Source organism: Palaemon carinicauda, chromosome 32, assembly GCF_036898095.1.
Source record: "Palaemon carinicauda isolate YSFRI2023 chromosome 32, ASM3689809v2, whole genome shotgun sequence".
NCBI lineage: Eukaryota > Metazoa > Arthropoda > Malacostraca > Decapoda > Palaemonidae > Palaemon > Palaemon carinicauda.
Genome location: NC_090756.1, coordinates 26,124,458 through 26,142,295, shown reverse-complemented (window position 1 = coordinate 26,142,295; position 17,838 = coordinate 26,124,458). Strand labels below are relative to the sequence as shown.

The window sequence follows — 17,838 nt, the reverse complement described above, 5'->3', positions numbered from 1 at the left end:
AAAATATTGTGATGCATTGACCTTGTGATTCCACAAACAGATCAGCCGTCGAGAGGGACTTGTGTAACTCGTCTTTGAAGGTGCCCTCTCTCATCCCGACAGCAGAAGAAAGGATACTCAAGACTATTCTGCATCGTGTGGTGTTTTTTTACAGCCTCTACCTTCTACATCAGGTCAAAGTAAATCGGCTACTCAATCGTTCCGCCCACAAAACCAGCTGAGAAAGGCGGGTATCTCCTTCAACAATTCATCCTCTTGAACTTTTCAACACAGTCTTTCTCCTCCCGGCAGAAAGGCATTTATTTCCCATACCTCGCCACCAGTGGGGGTGATACTTTCATGCCAACTTGATGACTGCTTTGCCACCTAGGTTGGATCAAGTTGGAGTTCCGTAAGCAGGTTACTGGTACGCATGGATTTGGTATGCCCATGGCCCTTTTATAGCTAGAATGGTAGAGGCATTGATCCGCTCACTCTTTGGTCAGTCCACTAAAGGTGCAGCCCGTCCAGGTAAGGGTGGCATGTCGTTTGCTTCCTTTCCATACCAGCCTCAGGATTCGGATGTAGCTGGGCCTTCAGGTAGCTTCCAAGGAAGGCTCCAGTGGTGGCTGTTCCTTCTTGTTCTTTGGATTCAGCTGTGGCTGGGTTTTTGTGTTACCAGCTTACAAGTAAGGCACAAATGAAGTCTCTTCCTTTTTGTTCTAGGTGTTCAGCTGTAGCTAGGCCTTCAAGTTCCAAACTTCCAAAAAAGGGTCCAGTGGGATTTCCTCCTCCCGTTTTAAGTATTGAAGGCTCAGTAGTGGGGGGAAAGGGGCCTCTGCCATGGATGTAGACGAGAGGTATTAGTAGGAGTCCCTTGGTGGTCCTATGATGGATACGCCTTTTGTCCCAGGCCAAGAGTCAAAAAAATGTCGGCATAACCAGCGAATTCTGTAATTATTCAAAAGGGAAAAAACGGTATTGCTACGTAACAATTTCTGCAATTATATAGGGCTACGAAAATAGGTTTGCCTTGTAAAAAAACATTAATGTATTTATGAACTTGCTAAAAAGTGTCTTGTTCATTTCTCTAAAAATGCTTGTAATGCATTATAAAATATATTATCCCAATATAAAAACCATGATTTCTTTTCTTTGCAGTTTTGTGTCCACTGATGGATTACCTGCTGATAACCAAACTCTCCGGGATTCCTTTCCTAGAACGCTATGCTAGAAAGAAGTGGGGACTTCTCAAACAGTACCAGGACTATGTTGAGCACACCCCAGTCCTCGTGCCATTCTTTAGTTAATTTCAGTGTCATATGTTCGACAGACGCAAGGGGCTGGTTTTCCTAGATGCGGTAAACACTGTAGGAGAGAATTGTTACTGATTAATGAATGACATAGCATATGTACCAAACTCCAAGGCGGCTGTGGTAAGTGCATTCACGCGTATGGAACTACGGCTACAAGGTTAATTTGATTACCTGTAGAATTAAGTGTACCAAACGTTAAGTAATAAATTTGTTGAACATCTTTGAATTTTAATTACCCTCAAAATAGTTTTATATAAGAATTGTATTAGTAATACTACCAATACTTTAATGAGTGATTTACTCAATTGCCTTTGTCTGAAAAAGAAATCTTTTATTAGTTCACGAATGAATCAAGGTGAAAATAAAATAATGCGATTAAGCAAAAATATAATTTCTTGAATTCTATGGAATGGTTACAGCAAATACACAATCCAGTTTATAACTAGCAGAGTTTGATAATACAGTACAGAAAAATTATACAATATTTATTTTTCTTGCTTATGCTGCACACATTTAAAAAGACAATAAGATATCTTATAACTAGACACCGCACTTCTTGATGTTACACTATTGCCATATGGTGGGTGCAAAGAAAGGCAGAGACAGTGTATGCAGGGAAAGCTATACTCATAGGCAACATATGCTGCCATGGGGAAGGTATGATGCGTAGCTGCCAGATTCAATAAGATCAATTATTATCAATTCTTGTAATCATATTCTAATAATGTGATTCTACAGGAGATAGACACATTAGTGGTAGAAATTATACTTCACATATGGCAACATAGGCGAGGTATACCCATACCAAAAATATAATGAAATTTAAGTAATTTATATATTTCTTAGTTATACAAACCTAAGTCCTTTAAATAGATGATGACTAAAGTGCACGCTGAAATGGTCTTTGAATCGTTAACAAGATAGTTGGCCTAATAACCGTGATGGTTAGTTAAGGGGAGTTGGTATGTGACTATGTATAGCTAGAAGAAACACAAATTACATTTAAAATTTCATATTTGTTTCTACACGAATACGAACCTTCCGTTTATCAAGTAGGAGAGACTACTTTAGATGGAAGGCAGTTCCATTGAACCAAATTAAAAGGTTCTTTCCTTCTCTGGAAGTGTCAGTCTGCCTGGTTCCATGTAGGAGCAAGGAAGTGGACTCCTTCAATTTCCAGAAACAAACGGGGAAGGTGGACATGAAATTTCCACACACCTGGCTGACAGAGCAGGTGCTCAAGTCTGGGCAGAATTGCTATCACACTGGTTCCACGCTCAAGACAACTGAACTGAAGGGTAGAAATTAAGGTAACACACACACACTCATTCTAAGGGGAAAAAAAGTGTCAAAATTATAAGAGGAGGAGCAACATTACATCATCTCCCCTTGCCAACCGCCCTTACGCACTTCGTGCCGCAGAAGCTCCAACTCCCTGAACTGATGACGAATGTGCTACTGGAGCTTCTCCAACACAGGGGGGTCATAGTCACTTGAGGGAAAACTGACTACCCTCATTTACATTACTGTCACATACCAGGCACACTGACACAGTGGGCAACTTAGCAGGTCTCAAATCAGTGACACTGGGAGTACTGTACCTGGAATAACTAAAGAGGGCCAAAACTTCTTTAGGTCAAACTCACTGTCATCAGTCTGCGTGGAAACAGGCGAGTCACTTGCTGGGAAAAGGAAGATGCCTCTACACTGTCCGAGAGACAGGCTTAGGTAATTGTCAAATCTTCAAACTCTCAACGTCTACGCCCTACACGAGAACCCACAGAAGCAGGAGGTTCAGGACGAGAAGGGACAAAAAATCTTCTTTAGCATCAACTTCGTGGGAAATGTCCCTTCGGACGGTGTCGGAAAAGTCTTCTTAGGTTTCTTCTTCCCAAATTCAGCTGACTGCTGGGATGACAACAACCTAAATTCATCAATGGGGGGGAAAAATTCTAACAGTCGTGCCTCTATACAAGATACAAAAGTACATGGTGGTTAAAATCAGTCTTGCTTTTCACGGGCCAGTTTCACATCTTGCACTTATGATCCAAAATAGTTACAAGTCCACCAACAACCATCCGAACCAGTAGTAAACAATAAAGAGAAACAGCCGCTGTGAAAATTGAAACGCAGCTGTGGTACATCATTCTGTACAGCACTCGATGCAGCTGAAGTAAAATGTAGGTCGTTTTTTTTACCTGCAGGTTTGTTGGACAATCCCTTCCCATCACCTGTTGTTAGCTAACTACCTTGTTGAAGATTCAACGACCAATGCAGCTCGCTCTGATTTCATCTATTAAAGGACGAAAGGTTTGCATTTGCGTAGACACAACTGCCGGTTTCTTGTAGATTTCTGCTAATGGTGTAAAGTGAAGGTGATGGAGCAGAGTTAGTTGTGGGAGAAGGGAATGGATGGTGAATGTGGAGTGTGCCTAAGGTTGGATGATTGCAAAGGAGAGTGAGGCTTGGGGATGGTGAAAAGGATTGCTCAGAGCATTTTGAAGTGGTTGGGCCATGTGGGAAGAAAGGATGATGACAACAAGTTTATTATTATTACCTAGACATTAAACATCAAGAAGTGCTCTGTCAAAGCTTACAAAGTTCTCCGTTTTACTGAACTTTTTCCCTTCCCAAATACAGTTTCAGAATGTTCACAAACTTCATATGATTGACATTTAACTGAAAACATAAATTAAATAATACTGTATTCACTATTTTAAAATCTACAAAATAAAATTGAAGTCATTTCAAGCATAATCAACTATTCTAAACATATTTTGAAATAAATTTCTCCCTAGATTTCAATACCAAAAAGCCATTTTTTATATTTTAAAATTATCAATTTATCAGTAATTATCACTGCATCGTAACAAAAAAAATTCTTAGTTAGACATTGTCCAGTACTAGGTGCGCTACTTCAACCTACCTACAAAAAGTTGAAGGTAGGGTTACAAACATTTTTATTTAATATTTTATCAATAATTACTCCCAATAGGATAGTAAACATAAGTGTTGTATACTGTCAAGGCCAAGATCAAACTATACCTGTACCCTTGCCGTTCTTCAAAAAAGGGATTTTGACGAAGGAAAAATCTATTTCTGGGCTCAACCTGTGTCGCTCCATGAAATGCTCCTTAAAGCACCACTTCTAAGGTATAAATACTGCTAAATATACCAGAGAAATAAGTTGCATGAAATGCTAGGAATATATCCAACTCGCTCACCCCTAAAGGGTGTCGGTATTAAAACTGAGGCGAGTGATACCACTACCAGAGGTCCCTTTCCAATTAGACTTCTCCCTCCTCAAAATCCCCCGTTACTACGTTGGAAAATTCCACATTCAGTATCATACAAAATTGAAAACTGCCTAGTTTGAGGTATAAAATTACATTAACTAATTTCAAATGAAAAATTACATTGTTATGTTCTCACATATATAAAAAATTTACCTATCAACAGGCGGAAAAGAAAGTATTATGTGACCATAAAATTTTCACACCTCTTAGATATTGAATACACAAAGTAAATTAATGAAATTTAGGATAACTAACAAATTACTAAGTAAAGATAACTAGAAAATACCCCAGTAATAATTTAAGTAATTAGTTTTTCTTTTCTTTTGAGACTAAAAATTATTATTAACTATTCTTAAACCCCTTTTCTTGCCTATTTATTGATTACTTGCTTACAAAAGACTAGTATTTTGTCATTTCAGTTCATTCCAGTGTCAGAAATATTCACATATTCTAAACAATGCTTTCAAATCACAGTTCATAATTATTTTTAATGAGGTGGATTTGCACTGACTTCGCAATGATGCCCTATTAGCTTGGAAAAATTTTCCTACTAGGTGATTGGTTAGAATTTAGTCCAACCAATCAGCTAGTAGGAAACTTTTCCGAGCTAAAGGGGCATCATTGCGAGTCAGTGGAAGCGCGCCTCGTTAAAAATAATTGAGTATAATTGTTCAACATTGGAATTCAACAACGGAATAACAAGATATCCCAGACATTGAATCGACGACCTTCAATTATATGATGGTAAAGTTGTCTATTATTAATATAGTTAAATAAAGAGGAGGACTGAATGACATAAATTTTATAAACCAATCCGTAGAGAAGTGACAGTGAGAAATTGGATAGACAATAACATAGGTTACAAACAAATTTTAGATACAATATGCCATAAAAGGCTCACTGTAGGCGATACAACCCTAAGACTAATGACGCGAGAATTAGCCTGCATTTTGCAACATGCACGTTTGTATTTGAAGCAGTTTGATATACTGAGAAAGATCTGACTACTAGGAGAGATTGAGTCACACGACTGAGTTGCGTGTCAGCTTCCGAGATCACACAACACCATCTGCTAAACGTTTCAACTACTCAAGGTCTTAAAACTTAATCCAGGTAATAAATATATATACTTGTAGATTGTTAATCTTTAAAATAAAACTATACAAAGTTAGTATTATTTTATATTTGCTTTACTGGTATTTCAAGAACATGAATGAAACTTCTATCTGATTTTATAAATTATATTTTGTCTTTACTGTTGTCTTTGGATCTATTTGTATATTTCTAATATGACAGTTTCGTATATTTTATGGAAACAAGTATTTGATACCCCAAAAAATGAGGGACTTTTATGATAATAAAATAACGTGCTTTATTTGATTTTGTTTCATTGTGTTTTTTTTTTATGAGTCATTAATTAAAAATGACAAATTCGGAGATAATTTGCATTTTTCCTAACCATACAAACCGTAGCTATTTACATAGGGTATTGCTTTCAGCTACGCCGAAAGCAATACCCTATGTAAATAGCGTGGTTTGTATTTCGGTTACGGAACAAATTAAGTTTTAAGTATTACCAAGAAAGGAAGTTCTACTGTTCTAGAGGCAACGATTAAAATTAGACTTAGTGAACGAATTAATACAAGGGCTATAATAAAGAATCGATGTGACTAAATAGAAAAAACCAAAACATTCCCGTGGATAAGTCATTTGCCTTGACCTTCATAACGCCGCTTATAGTCTCGTTAAAAGTGACTCACCATTTTCAATCTCTTTAGATATACTGTACTTGGAGAAGATTTAAAACGAGTGCATATTACAAATTTTTCCTTAAGAACTGAAGCTATAAAGGCAGAGTTGTCAGATGATCGACATTTGTTAATAATTAATTACTGGCAAAATTGATGACAGATATTGCATGATAGGAATGACCTCTGGGACACTTTAGAAAATAACCGGCCAAATTCTTCGATTAACAACAGAATTAATTATACTTACAACAATTAGAATTCATTTTGGAAGATGAAACAAACTCAGAAATAAGTTAAAAGTTTGTGTCTGGATTGAAGAGTTTAACTCTTGCTTAATTTTCCTTGTTTGAAGTGACTCTTACATTAAAAGGAGTGACACTTTTTCTTACATTACCGATGCTTTTAATGAAATAGGAAGTGTCATGTCTTTGGAACAAGAACATAGCGAAAGGGTCGCTGTTCCGCTGAGCAAATTCAATTCATCAACCAAGTCGCTCAGTCGTGATTCAGCATAGCTTTTTGAAAGCCTAAAAATCACTGACCGATTTGGGATTACTCTGTGTGCAAATACTAAGTATAAATCCTAGAGTGCTTTCCTTGGTACTGACTTTCAAGCCAAGAATGAACAAAATATTCAGCAAGCAAGACTCCGCTTTAGTTAAAACTTCCCATAAACGCCTAGTTTTATTAAGCTGACAAAGCCCCAGGCATCAATAGCTCTGGTCTCTTGTTAAGCCCTACTACATTGAAATAAGCTCCTCACTTTTATTTGAGGAAACTTATTGTAGCCTTTATACATAAGGCAGGTGAGATTCATGAAATGATTCCTTGAAGTACAGTACTGTAAACCTGAATGTCTATCCTCTATTTATCTCAATTAGATTCTAGTTCATTTAAAGGTTACCTTATTAAACCATAGGAGAATAAATAACAGCAAACTACACGTATGGAAGATGGTGCAAATAAATGTAAGGGACTTTACGGATGATGGTGCAAGTAAATTGAAAGGACTTTTAAAAAGAGGGGGGGAATATATCTGAGGAACTTTACGGAAGATGGTGCAAAGTTTAAATAAATCTGAGGGACTTTACGGAAGATGGTGCAAAGTGCAAATAAAACCAAGGGACTTTACGGAAGATGGTGCAAAGTGCAAATAAAACCGAGGGACTTTACGGAATATGGTGCAAAGTACAAATAAATCCGAGGGACTTTACAGAAGATGGTGCAAAGTGCAAATATATCTGAGGGACTTTACGGAAGATGGTGCAAAGTGCAAATAAATCTGAGGGACTTTACGGAATATGGTGCAAAGTACAAATAAATCCGAGGGACTTTACAGAAGATGGTGCAAAGTGCAAATATATCTGAGGGACTTTACGGAAGATGGTGCAAAGTGCAAATAAATCTGAGGGACTTTACGGAATATGGTGCAAAGTACAAATAAATCCGAGGGACTTTACAGAAGATGGTGCAAAGTGCAAATATATCTGAGGGACTTTACGGAAGATGGTGCAAAGTGCAAATAAATCTGAGGGACTTTACGGAAGATGGTGCAAAGTGCAAATAAATCTGAGGGACTTTACGGAAGATGGTGCAAAGTGCAAATAAATCTGAGGGACTTTACGGAAGATGGTGCAAAGTGCAAATAAATCTGAGGGACTTTACGGAAGATGGTGCAAAGTGTAAATAATTCTGAGGGACTTTACGGAAGATGGTGCAAAGTGCAAATAAATCTGAGGGACTTTACGGAAGATGGTGCAAAGCGCAAATAAAACCGAGGGACTTTACGGAAGATGGTGCAAAGTGCAAATAAATCTGAGGGACTTTACGGAATATGGTGCAAAGTACAAATAAATCCGAGGGACTTTACAGAAGATGGTGCAAAGTGCAAATATATCTGAGGGACTTTACGGAAGATGGTGCAAAGTGCAAATAAATCTGAGGGACTTTACGGAAGATGGTGCAAAGTGCAAATAAATCTGAGGGACTTTACGGAAGATGGTGCAAAGTGCAAATAAATCTGAGGGACTTTACGGATGACGGTGCAAATAAATCTAAATGACTCTTTACTGCTCACCCCAACAGCTTATAAATAACACCAAAGAAACCAAGTTTCACTAAACGCTTCAAAAGCAAAGACAGTAAACGACTGAGACCAACTCGATCCACAAATCAAAAAAATAGTAATCATAAAGCATAAAAAATCACAGTTCTAGGACTCAAAGTCCCACATCTACCTACTAAATTTAAGTCTTACTTAGACAGTTATAAAGAAGTAGAACTCATGTCTTCCCTTCAAGAAAGCATTGCACATTCTTCATTAAATACCTAATGTTTCTCTCCACTTAGAAGCCAGCTTTCTGAAGTTCGAGAAGTTGGGATCCAAGTCTCTCGCCTTTGAATTTTCTCAGATGTGTCTCCTGAAAGAAACATCATTCATGAATCATACATACATACATATACCAAGGCACTTCCCCCAATTTTTGGGGGTAGCCGACATCAACAAATGAAACAAAACAAAAAAGGGGACCTCTACTCTCTACGTTCCTCCAGCCTAACAAGGGACTCCACCACAGATGAAGCTTCATAATGCTGAATCCCCTACTGCTGCTACCTCCGCGGTCATCTAAGGCATCGGAGGCAGCAGCAGGGCCTACCTGAACTGCGTCACAATCCTTCGCCATTCATTCCTATTTCTAGCACGCTCTCTTGCCTCTCTCACATCTATCCTCCTATCACCCAGAGCTTTCTTCACTCCATCCATCCACCCAAACCTTGGCCTTCCTCTTGTACTTCTCCCATCAACTTTTGCATTCATCACCTTCTTTAGCAGACAGCCATTTTCCATTCTCTCAACATGGCCAAACCACCTCAACACATTCATATCCACTCTAGCTGCTAACTCATTTCTTACACCCGTTCTCACTCTCACCACTTCGTTCCTAAACCTATCTACTCGAGATACACCAGCCATACTCCTTAGACACTTCACATTCATGAATACTTGATAGAATTATTATCAGTAGAACTTCAAAAGTTCAAAGTTGGAGCAAATGGTTTTATGTTGACCAGGCTGACACAAGTCTTTTTATAGTTTATATATGACATATTTGTTTTTGACATTGTTAATAGTTCATATATGATATATCTGTTTTGACGCTGTTACTGTTTTTAGAATGATTTATTGTTAATTTTTTCTCATCATTTATTTATTTCCTTTTTTCCTTTCCTGACTGGGCTATTTTTCCCTATTGGAGCCCTTGGGCTTACAGCATCTTGCTTTTCCAACTAGGTTGTAGCTTGGCTAGTAATAATAATAATAATAATAATAATAATAATAATAATAATAATAATATCATAACATAAGACCCCAAAAAGTTTGATCGTAACTGATATATTAGTTCTTCAGTACACAATACAGTAATGCAATCGCTAAAATATTTATGAATGATAAATTAAGACTGTTGAAGATTTTCACTACCTACAGTGATTTTTTTCCAAGACTTTATATTCATTGAAAATTTAACAAACATAATATAAATCCTAATAATGATTTCCAGCCTTTACAGGACATTATTTAAATACACACAAGTCTTATGAATGACCAATACTTGTGGTGAGAATGTGAGCACTTTAAAGTACTGTAACTGCCAAATAATGGTAGCCCTTCAGAACTATAAACCAGGAAACTAATTTCACAACATTTACAGTGTCTCCACCACATTCAAACCCATACAGTATACAGTATACAGAAAGTCCACAGCTTACAAACTTAACCCTTTTACCCCCAGGCTATTTGGAACCTTCCAACCCTTAACCCCCAGGGGTTATTTTTTTTCAAGCACATTTTGCAGTATATTTTTTTAAATTGCTCTAACAGCCTTAATTTTCGTCATAGAGAGGTCAGGTTGGTCTCATTCTCTTGGAAAATGCCTGAAGTTTCTCATAACATTATCAAAATTATGCAAAAAAAATTTAAATAGCAGTTTTTTGCAAGGACGTACTGGTACGTCCATGGGGGTAAAGGGATGAGTTTTGTGAAACGTACCAGTACGTCCTTTGGGGGTAAAAGGGTTAATAGGTTCCAAGAAGCTTTTTGTTAAGGTAAATTTTTTGAAATTTGGCCTAGGGTCGATCTAACGTGAATCCCATGCCTAAGATTTCCATCTACAGAAGTCAACAAATAGTCGGGGTTCATATGAAATTGATATCAGTTTATTAAAGATTTTGTTTTGATTACGGTATTAAATATATTGTTTTATTTCAGTATTTCTTTATCTTATCTTTATTATTATGTTGTATTTGTGTTTCTAAGTTAAATGTTTGTAAGTTAGAGACCTTCTGTAAATAAAAACCACTACCACTAAATTAAGTCAAACCATTAACATTAACCTACAGCATATTCTTACGCTTTCCACTTGGAACGCTGCACTCGGCTTAAACACTTACTATGCGCTTTTCTAAATACTTTCCGAGGAAGGAGTCCACGTCAATCTGCTTCTGTAGGAAATCGTCGGCGATCTTCTCGCTTTCCTCCTCCGACTGCACGGCGAATATCAACAGACTCTCCTGTAAAAGCAGATACAGTAGTCATAAAAATCTCATTCATTCTACCTTCATTTAACTAAAATTGTTTTTCAACGTAGGACACTCAAAAATCAAACCATTGTTCTCTAGTCTTGGGTAATGCCATAGCCTCTGTACCATGGTCTTCCACTGTCTTGAGTTAGAGTTCTCTCGCTTGAGGGTACACTCGGGCACACTATTCTATCTTATTTCTCTTCCTCTTGTTTTGTTGAAGTTTTTATAGTTTATGTAGGAAATATTCATTTTAATGCTGTTACTGTTCTTAGAATATTTTATTTTTCCTTCATTCCTTTCCTGGCTATTTTCCCTTCTGGAACCCTGGGCTTATAGCATCCTGCTTTTCCAACTAGGGTTGTAGCTTAGCAGGTAATAATAATAATAATAATAATAATAATAATAATAATAATAATTAAAATTTATCAACAACATCCACAGGTCTAGAAATCACTTCCTCTAGGGTCAATACAGTGTTATCCTTGCACCATTTACTGGTCTCAACATTATTTCTCTGTCACAGGCCGTTTTCCCGAATGGAGTCCTTGGGCTTGCGCTATTCTAATTTCCCACGAGGTTGAAGCTTGGCTAGTAATAATAATCATAAAAATAGTATTTCTCCTAAATGTTAGCAATGCTGACTTTGCAAAACAACTCCACATGTTCTTCTCTATCTTAAGTAATACTGAACTTACTTGCAAGAGATGCAACAAGCTTTGTACGAAGATTAATAATACACGCTCTAGGAAAAAAATCTCCCAATTTTAACAGACTGTTACTCATATGCCACCATGATTCATCCTATAACAGGATTTACTAAAAGATTCTCTTGTACGCTAATGTAAACAAAGCTAAAAACAGCTGGTTATGGAGTTTCTAACTCTTCCTAAACCAAATTTATTTTTCCTTTTCTTTCCCAATTCAATTCATTCTGAGGGTCTCTCATTGATTCTTTTTTACAGAATATTCTTAGTCTTTATAGCTTTTTTAAAATGAATTTAAGAAATTCTATGGTTCTCTGAGTCCTCACAGCCATGGATTTCAAATCTGACTCCAACACTAATTGAATGATATACTGTAGTTTCATTATCATTATTTGTCCTAATCCTTATCTTGCTTGAGGGAATAAGGTGCACTATTCTATCTGTTTCCTTATTTCCTTTCCTTACTTGGCTATTTTCCTTGTTGTAGCCCTTGGGTTTATAGCATCTTGCTTTTCCAACTAGGGTTGTAGCTTAGCTAGTAGTAGTAGTAATAGTAGTAGTAGTAGTAGTAGTAGTAGTAGTAGTAATAATAATACTAAAGACACAAAAACCACAAGTAGAATTATAACTAACCTGAATACTTGATGGGGCCAACTTCTCAGACGACTTTTGTTGCTTGATCGTCATCTCCTCAAAACTTCCGCGTAGCGCAGTCAACTCCTCTACTTTCTGGATCGTCGCGTCCCGGGCACGCTCGTAGTCATTGCTGCGTTCAAGCGTGGCTTCTGAAACGAGAGAAACTTGTGAGGTCAAGGTTTCCGATTCAGCTACAGGACGTGCTAAAAGCCCTTTTTACCTCCGCCAACGAAGATGGAAGGAGGTTATGTTTTTGCCCCTGTTTGTGTAAGTGTGGGTTTGTTTGTGAACAGCTTCCTGGCCACAATTTCAATCATAGAGTAATGAAGCTTGCAGGGATTAACTGATATGTTAAAACCTGGAAATGATTAAATTCTAGAAGGTCAAGGTCAAATAAAATGTCCAAAAAATAGCCCTCCACCCACTTTGTACAAATTGTAAGTACCTGCGCTTATTGCTTTAGCATGAATTACTTTATCTTGGATAACCTCCTGATAGACAAGAGTTGGTTGCTATAGAAAACAGAAACTGTATTGTATCAGTGTACGAACTTTAAAATACACTACTGTATATGTTTTTAACTTTAAATCAGTTTTGGAAAAACCTTGACACCATACAAAGAATTATTCCGCCTAACAATTGAAAAGAAACTACCAGTAATCAATTGTACATTTATGACATTAGGTGTCAATGAAGTCCAAGATTTTAGAAATCTAAAACACTTTTGGTGTTGACAAACAGCTCCATGATATTCGGTACTTACTTGCTAAATTTTCATTCTGGGTGCTGAGCTGATCGCATTGATTCTTGAGGGCCACGAGTGGCGGGAGGCCAGTCACAAACTCCGTCAGTTTGTCTTCGCAAGCGAGGAGGTCCTCCAAATCCTCTCTGCTTAATGACGCCACCTCGGGTAAAACGCCAACTGAAATCAAGGAAGGTTTTTTTACTTTTTCTTGGACCATTACCCATTTTCTCTATAGAGGTTTGCCTCAATTTATTTCTTCTAAAACTCCCTTGTTCAAATCAGCTTCAAAGTTAAATTCCCACTGTGAACTTCTGTTTGTAGTACGATACCTTAATATAATATATCATCATCATCATCTCCTCCTACACCTCAGAGGATTTATTGGCTAAATTCATCAAAGGATAACCAGTTCCTTGTGATGCGCAGTGCCCATCTAAATAAGGCAAGTGACCCTTACCAATCCATACTAATTTCAGTAAGATCATCCGACAGTCATCAGGAGTAAAAGCCGAAAAGAAACCTTGTCTATCACCTTAAACCCAATCCATCACCCTTCTGCCGGTGATTTCATTGAGATTCAGGGGACTTCATCGAGATTTAGGGGCCTTCATCGAGATTTAGGGGACTTCATAGAGATTTAGGGGACTTCATCGAGATTCAGGGGACTTCATCGAGATTCAGGGGACTTCATCGAGATTCAGGGGACTTCATCGAGATTCAGGGGACTTCATCGAGATTCAGGGGACTTCATCGAGATTCAGGGGACTTCATCGAGATTCAGGGGACTTCATCGAGATTTGGGGGGGAGGGGGGGGGCATTTCCTCCACATCCAAAGTTCTCGTTACTCCACCAAGTTGCTCATCCGCTTATGTAACCGTTGGCAAACATGGATTGCTAAGGTATACCGCCTAGCACGGTAATAATAATATACTAATAATAAATGACAACTTACCTTGAGTTTGGTGGGAATGAGGAAAGTAAGAGTGAGGTGAGCTAACTGTTGGATCCATCAAAGAAAGAAATCTGTAAATGAAAAATATTTCATGAGTAATTCATAACCATTAATAATGTCTCAAGCATCAAAACATACTGAAAAGTTAAGGAACATTAAGGTTAGGTTAATGTAAGGTTTACGATAATTCTTGTTATATAAATGTTCATGGAGATCTTAAATTTACAAATGTTGTACTGTGTGGTACATTCTGTCTTAGTGTACCTCTTTCCCCGTACACACCCAAAAAGCCATGATTCTAATTTCTTCCTTACTTTATTTATTTTTCAATTTTGCTATATTTCATACACTTTGGGACCTAAAAAGTTTAGTGATAATTAAAAGCTAAAAAATTAAATTAATTTTGTTCTCTACAGAAAAAAAATCATTAGAAAATATGATTTTTTTTTAAGTACAAGTGTAATTTGTAATTTTCCTAACTATACAAACCAGTCCTTTAATAAGTCTTGTGTTTGAGAAACAAGATTTTGTCATCAGATGACTGATAGTTGATTAGTTTCTCATTAAGGAAACTTTTATTGTTTTGAAGTGTTTGCATAGGATAAGGGAGTGATTATTGGAGTATCACAGAGGGTCACGGCTCCCCTATGGTAAACGAAGACATAGCAAGCTAAGTCAGGTTAGGTCATATGTACTCAATTTCTTTACTACTAAAATACAATGGCAAACACGATCAAGAAGTTTGTACTGCACGACTAAGGGCGAGTAGCATAACTTATTTTCAACCTTACTGCAAACTTGTATAGAATAAAAACTGTTCAGAATGTTCAAAATATTCCAGATAAGTACTTACTGTACCAGAAAGATACAATAAATGTTTGAAAATCATAAAAATTGCCTCAAAATTTGTCGGCTCAACTGTTTCACCCAACATACTTTTCTCACTCCCATAGTATATACCTAGAATTCATTATAGAAGTTCTGATAAATTCAGCAATGCTACAGACGTGGATAACTGAACTAATCGGCGGCCGCAGTACTTTGAAATGACCCAATTGGACACTGCTTGACCTTGGAAATAGCCTGAGGGAATATTTCTATCAAATCAGAATTCAATAATCCTAAAATTCAAATAGGGTAATGAGAGCATTAAGCTTGTTCTTAGCAGCTCAGACATGAAGGTTTAAAGGTCGCTCATGAATGGCAGAGGCAGGGAACAGTGGCAATGCCCTAGCTAGCAGGAGACTGACCATAGATACATGTGATCAGCGCCCAAGCGCCATCTCCAACCAAGATAAGACCAAGGATGGCCAGGCAATGGCTGCTGATGACTCAACAGGTCCACCCTTTCCTTAGCTCCCACCCAGGCTTCCAGGGAAGTTTCCAAAAGGCAGCATAAACCTCCGAGAGCGAACTAGTCCGTCCTTTCTACACTCGCGATTTGTTTAATGGGAGGTAAAATCTTGAATTCTTAAGATTATACTTTCAAAGGGAGTTTACTTCATATTTATTTAAGAAACGACTACTTGGTGACTTTTACGGCAGTTGTACAAAGTGTTCTAGTGGTGAAATGTGGTATTCTTAAGATGGGAGATCTACTCACAATGGCAAGGACACACTCTTTTGGTGCTGTACAAACCGTTAATGTCAAAGAGAGATTGCAATGAAATGTGGAAGTTTTTTTTTAACAATCTAAACTTGTGTTATTATAATAAAGTAACATGTTTTACATATAATATTCCTCAAAACATGATCGGCAGCCTGTAATTCCCCATTTATTCAACCAAGCGCTTCCCCACCAAGTCCTATTCAGTCCTGTTTGCCAAAAAGAAAAAGGAAGTTGTCTATTGGAAAGAAGAAGAATGTAATACAACCAGCGAGTTCAAATGTCAGTGAATTTGAATAAAAGCATTGCTATATTTGTTTGTTAATATATATTATATTGAACGGAGTGATTTTGACACTTAAAATAACGTCAAAATAATGGCCCAAGTGGCTGGCGTGCGCAGCACATCCATGTACCTCTTGCCAGACCAGAGTAGTAGTGAGATAATATAATTTGCGAGTGAAGAGAGCCATGGTGGAACAAAAACCAGTTGAACTAAGAGATTCATTAGATAATTAAAATAACACCAATATACTTGCCAACATGAGCAGTGAAATAATGATAAATTGCAAGTGAAGCAAACCACGGCTTAGCAAAAACCGGAGAGTGATTAAATAAGTGTTAATTCGGTGGATCAACATACCTGTAAATGCGGCTAGGTAGCTTAGCTTGTAAAAATAATAATAATAATAATAATAATAATAATAATAATAATAAGGGGTTTTGCGGTGCGATGGCCACAGCTGTGAACAAGTAGAAAATGGGAAGAACCTCTTCTTGCTAACTTTCGGAAAATAGCAGATAACTTAGGAGCTAAGAAATCAGCAGTCTTAGGGTGAGCTAAAGATAGAGCAGTCAAAAAGAGGGGAGTGGGGTCACAGGGAGACATCGCCCCCTTCCCTGTAGCTCCTTGTGTTTGTTCCCTTTTTAAAATGTGGTTTTTCAGTCACAACTCTTGGGATCTTAAAAATTTTAAAATCTTAAAAATACGGCTTTCTCCAAAATACCTATAAAGATTTAATTATAGTTACCGGCAGAAAAAGCGTTTCTACTAAAAAAAAAGACATTTCCTGTAAAAAAACGTCCGTTTTCTTAAACAATGATACTTATTTTGGGGCCTTTGTATATCAACGGCCAGTTCCTCACACGTTCATTAAAAATGGACATCAACTAACCTTAACATTCCCCCCTAACCTAACCTACAAGCCATGTCCTTACCTACTTACCTAAAGGGGGGGGGAGCTAACGCCCCCCTGTGACCCCCCTTACACTACCGTATTCTAAGTTAGACATAATAATACATACACCCCTTATTTGAACTGCAAATATAAGATTAATTATCTACGAAAAAATCAATGGGGTTAGCGTGTGCAGCTCGCATATATTGCTTGCCAGTGCATAGGAGCTTGATTTTTTTTTCCGCAAGCCAACCAATCGCACGGCGGAGCAAAAATCATTAGATTTCTAAATCATATACCCGTTCTTAGATGGTCTAACGGATTTTAGGTTTATTTGCTGTTGAAATGGAGGTCAAATTGAGAGACACCATATTATATACTACAGGAAAACTAATTTTTCCTGTTCAAAATGTCGTTCCGTCCCTAACTATAATTTCACCTAAATATTTACCCAACCCACAACAAAGGCTTCTAGGTACGTATAAATTGCATGAGATATTGCATAATATGTCTTAAAAGACTACCAATGCAGTTACGGTTTATGTCTAGCTGTAAAGTAAATATTTTAATTAAGACTTTAAAATACCGATACTTTACTTTAAAACTGGTGAAAGCAGCAATGTGTACTTATAATCGCCGTCGCAAACACTAAAGTATTGCTTAATTGTTACTTAGAATTCTTAAGTACACTACGGTCGTCAATGTTTACAGTCACTCGAATTCGCGTTCCAGCGAGTTTCACGATGCAAGGAAGCCTTTATCCGAATCACTTAAAAGTGACACTGACTTCGATTAAGATATAAGTATTAATACCGATATTACTTATAATATACCACAGTTTTTTATTATAATTAATAATATAAATCTATATTTATAATTTGCTATGATTTATATAAGTTATTAATCCCTAAAGTATAAGCTAAGAATATAATACATATCAGAATTGGATATGAGGAATCGAACATAATTCGTTCCAGTGAGTTTCAAGCTCACAGGATTCTTTTGTCCGAATTTCTTAGTAATAGCTCTGACTTCGACTTACTATTAATCCTCATCAATACTGTTTCTGATCGGTGTATTAATACTAAACCAA

At 37.2% G+C, this 17,838-nt stretch overlaps 2 protein-coding genes across 3 annotated transcripts in view; one reads left to right on the top strand and one right to left on the bottom strand.

Annotated features, from left to right (window-relative positions):
• Positions 1–1,515, top strand: part of LOC137625747 (uncharacterized) — a 51,158-nt gene extending 49,643 nt beyond the window's left edge. For both annotated transcript variants that reach the window (XM_068356641.1, XM_068356640.1), the window contains one exon: positions 1,141–1,515. In XM_068356641.1, coding sequence (XP_068212742.1) covers positions 1,141–1,289 — 149 coding nt within the window. In that variant the 3' untranslated portion in view covers positions 1,290–1,515. The remainder of the gene's footprint in view (positions 1–1,140) is intronic.
• A 154-nt stretch (positions 1,516–1,669) lies between these two features.
• On the bottom strand, positions 1,670–17,490 carry LOC137625354 (vacuolar protein sorting-associated protein 37A-like). The gene is made up of 6 exons (XM_068356214.1): positions 17,343–17,490; positions 13,962–14,032; positions 13,027–13,185; positions 12,261–12,412; positions 10,792–10,911; positions 1,670–8,762 (listed from the first exon to the last, which is right to left on the bottom strand). The coding sequence occupies exons 2-6, from the start codon at positions 14,017–14,019 to the stop codon at positions 8,688–8,690; spliced, it is 564 nt and encodes a 187-aa protein (XP_068212315.1). The 5' UTR covers positions 14,020–14,032; positions 17,343–17,490; the 3' UTR covers positions 1,670–8,687.
• Positions 17,491–17,838: the final 348 nt, after the last annotated feature.

Coding starts and splice junctions, on each gene's coding strand:
- LOC137625354 (XM_068356214.1), bottom strand. CDS start 14,019: ATGGATCCAACAGTTAGCTCACCTCACTCTTACTTTCCTCATTCCCAC. Junction 12,413..13,026: donor CCAGAATGAAAATTTAGCAA/GTAAGTACCGAA, acceptor CTCTCGTTTCAG/AAGCCACGCTTGAACGCAGC. Junction 10,912..12,260: donor TGGCCCCATCAAGTATTCAG/GTTAGTTATAAT, acceptor CTGCTTTTACAG/GAGAGTCTGTTGATATTCGC.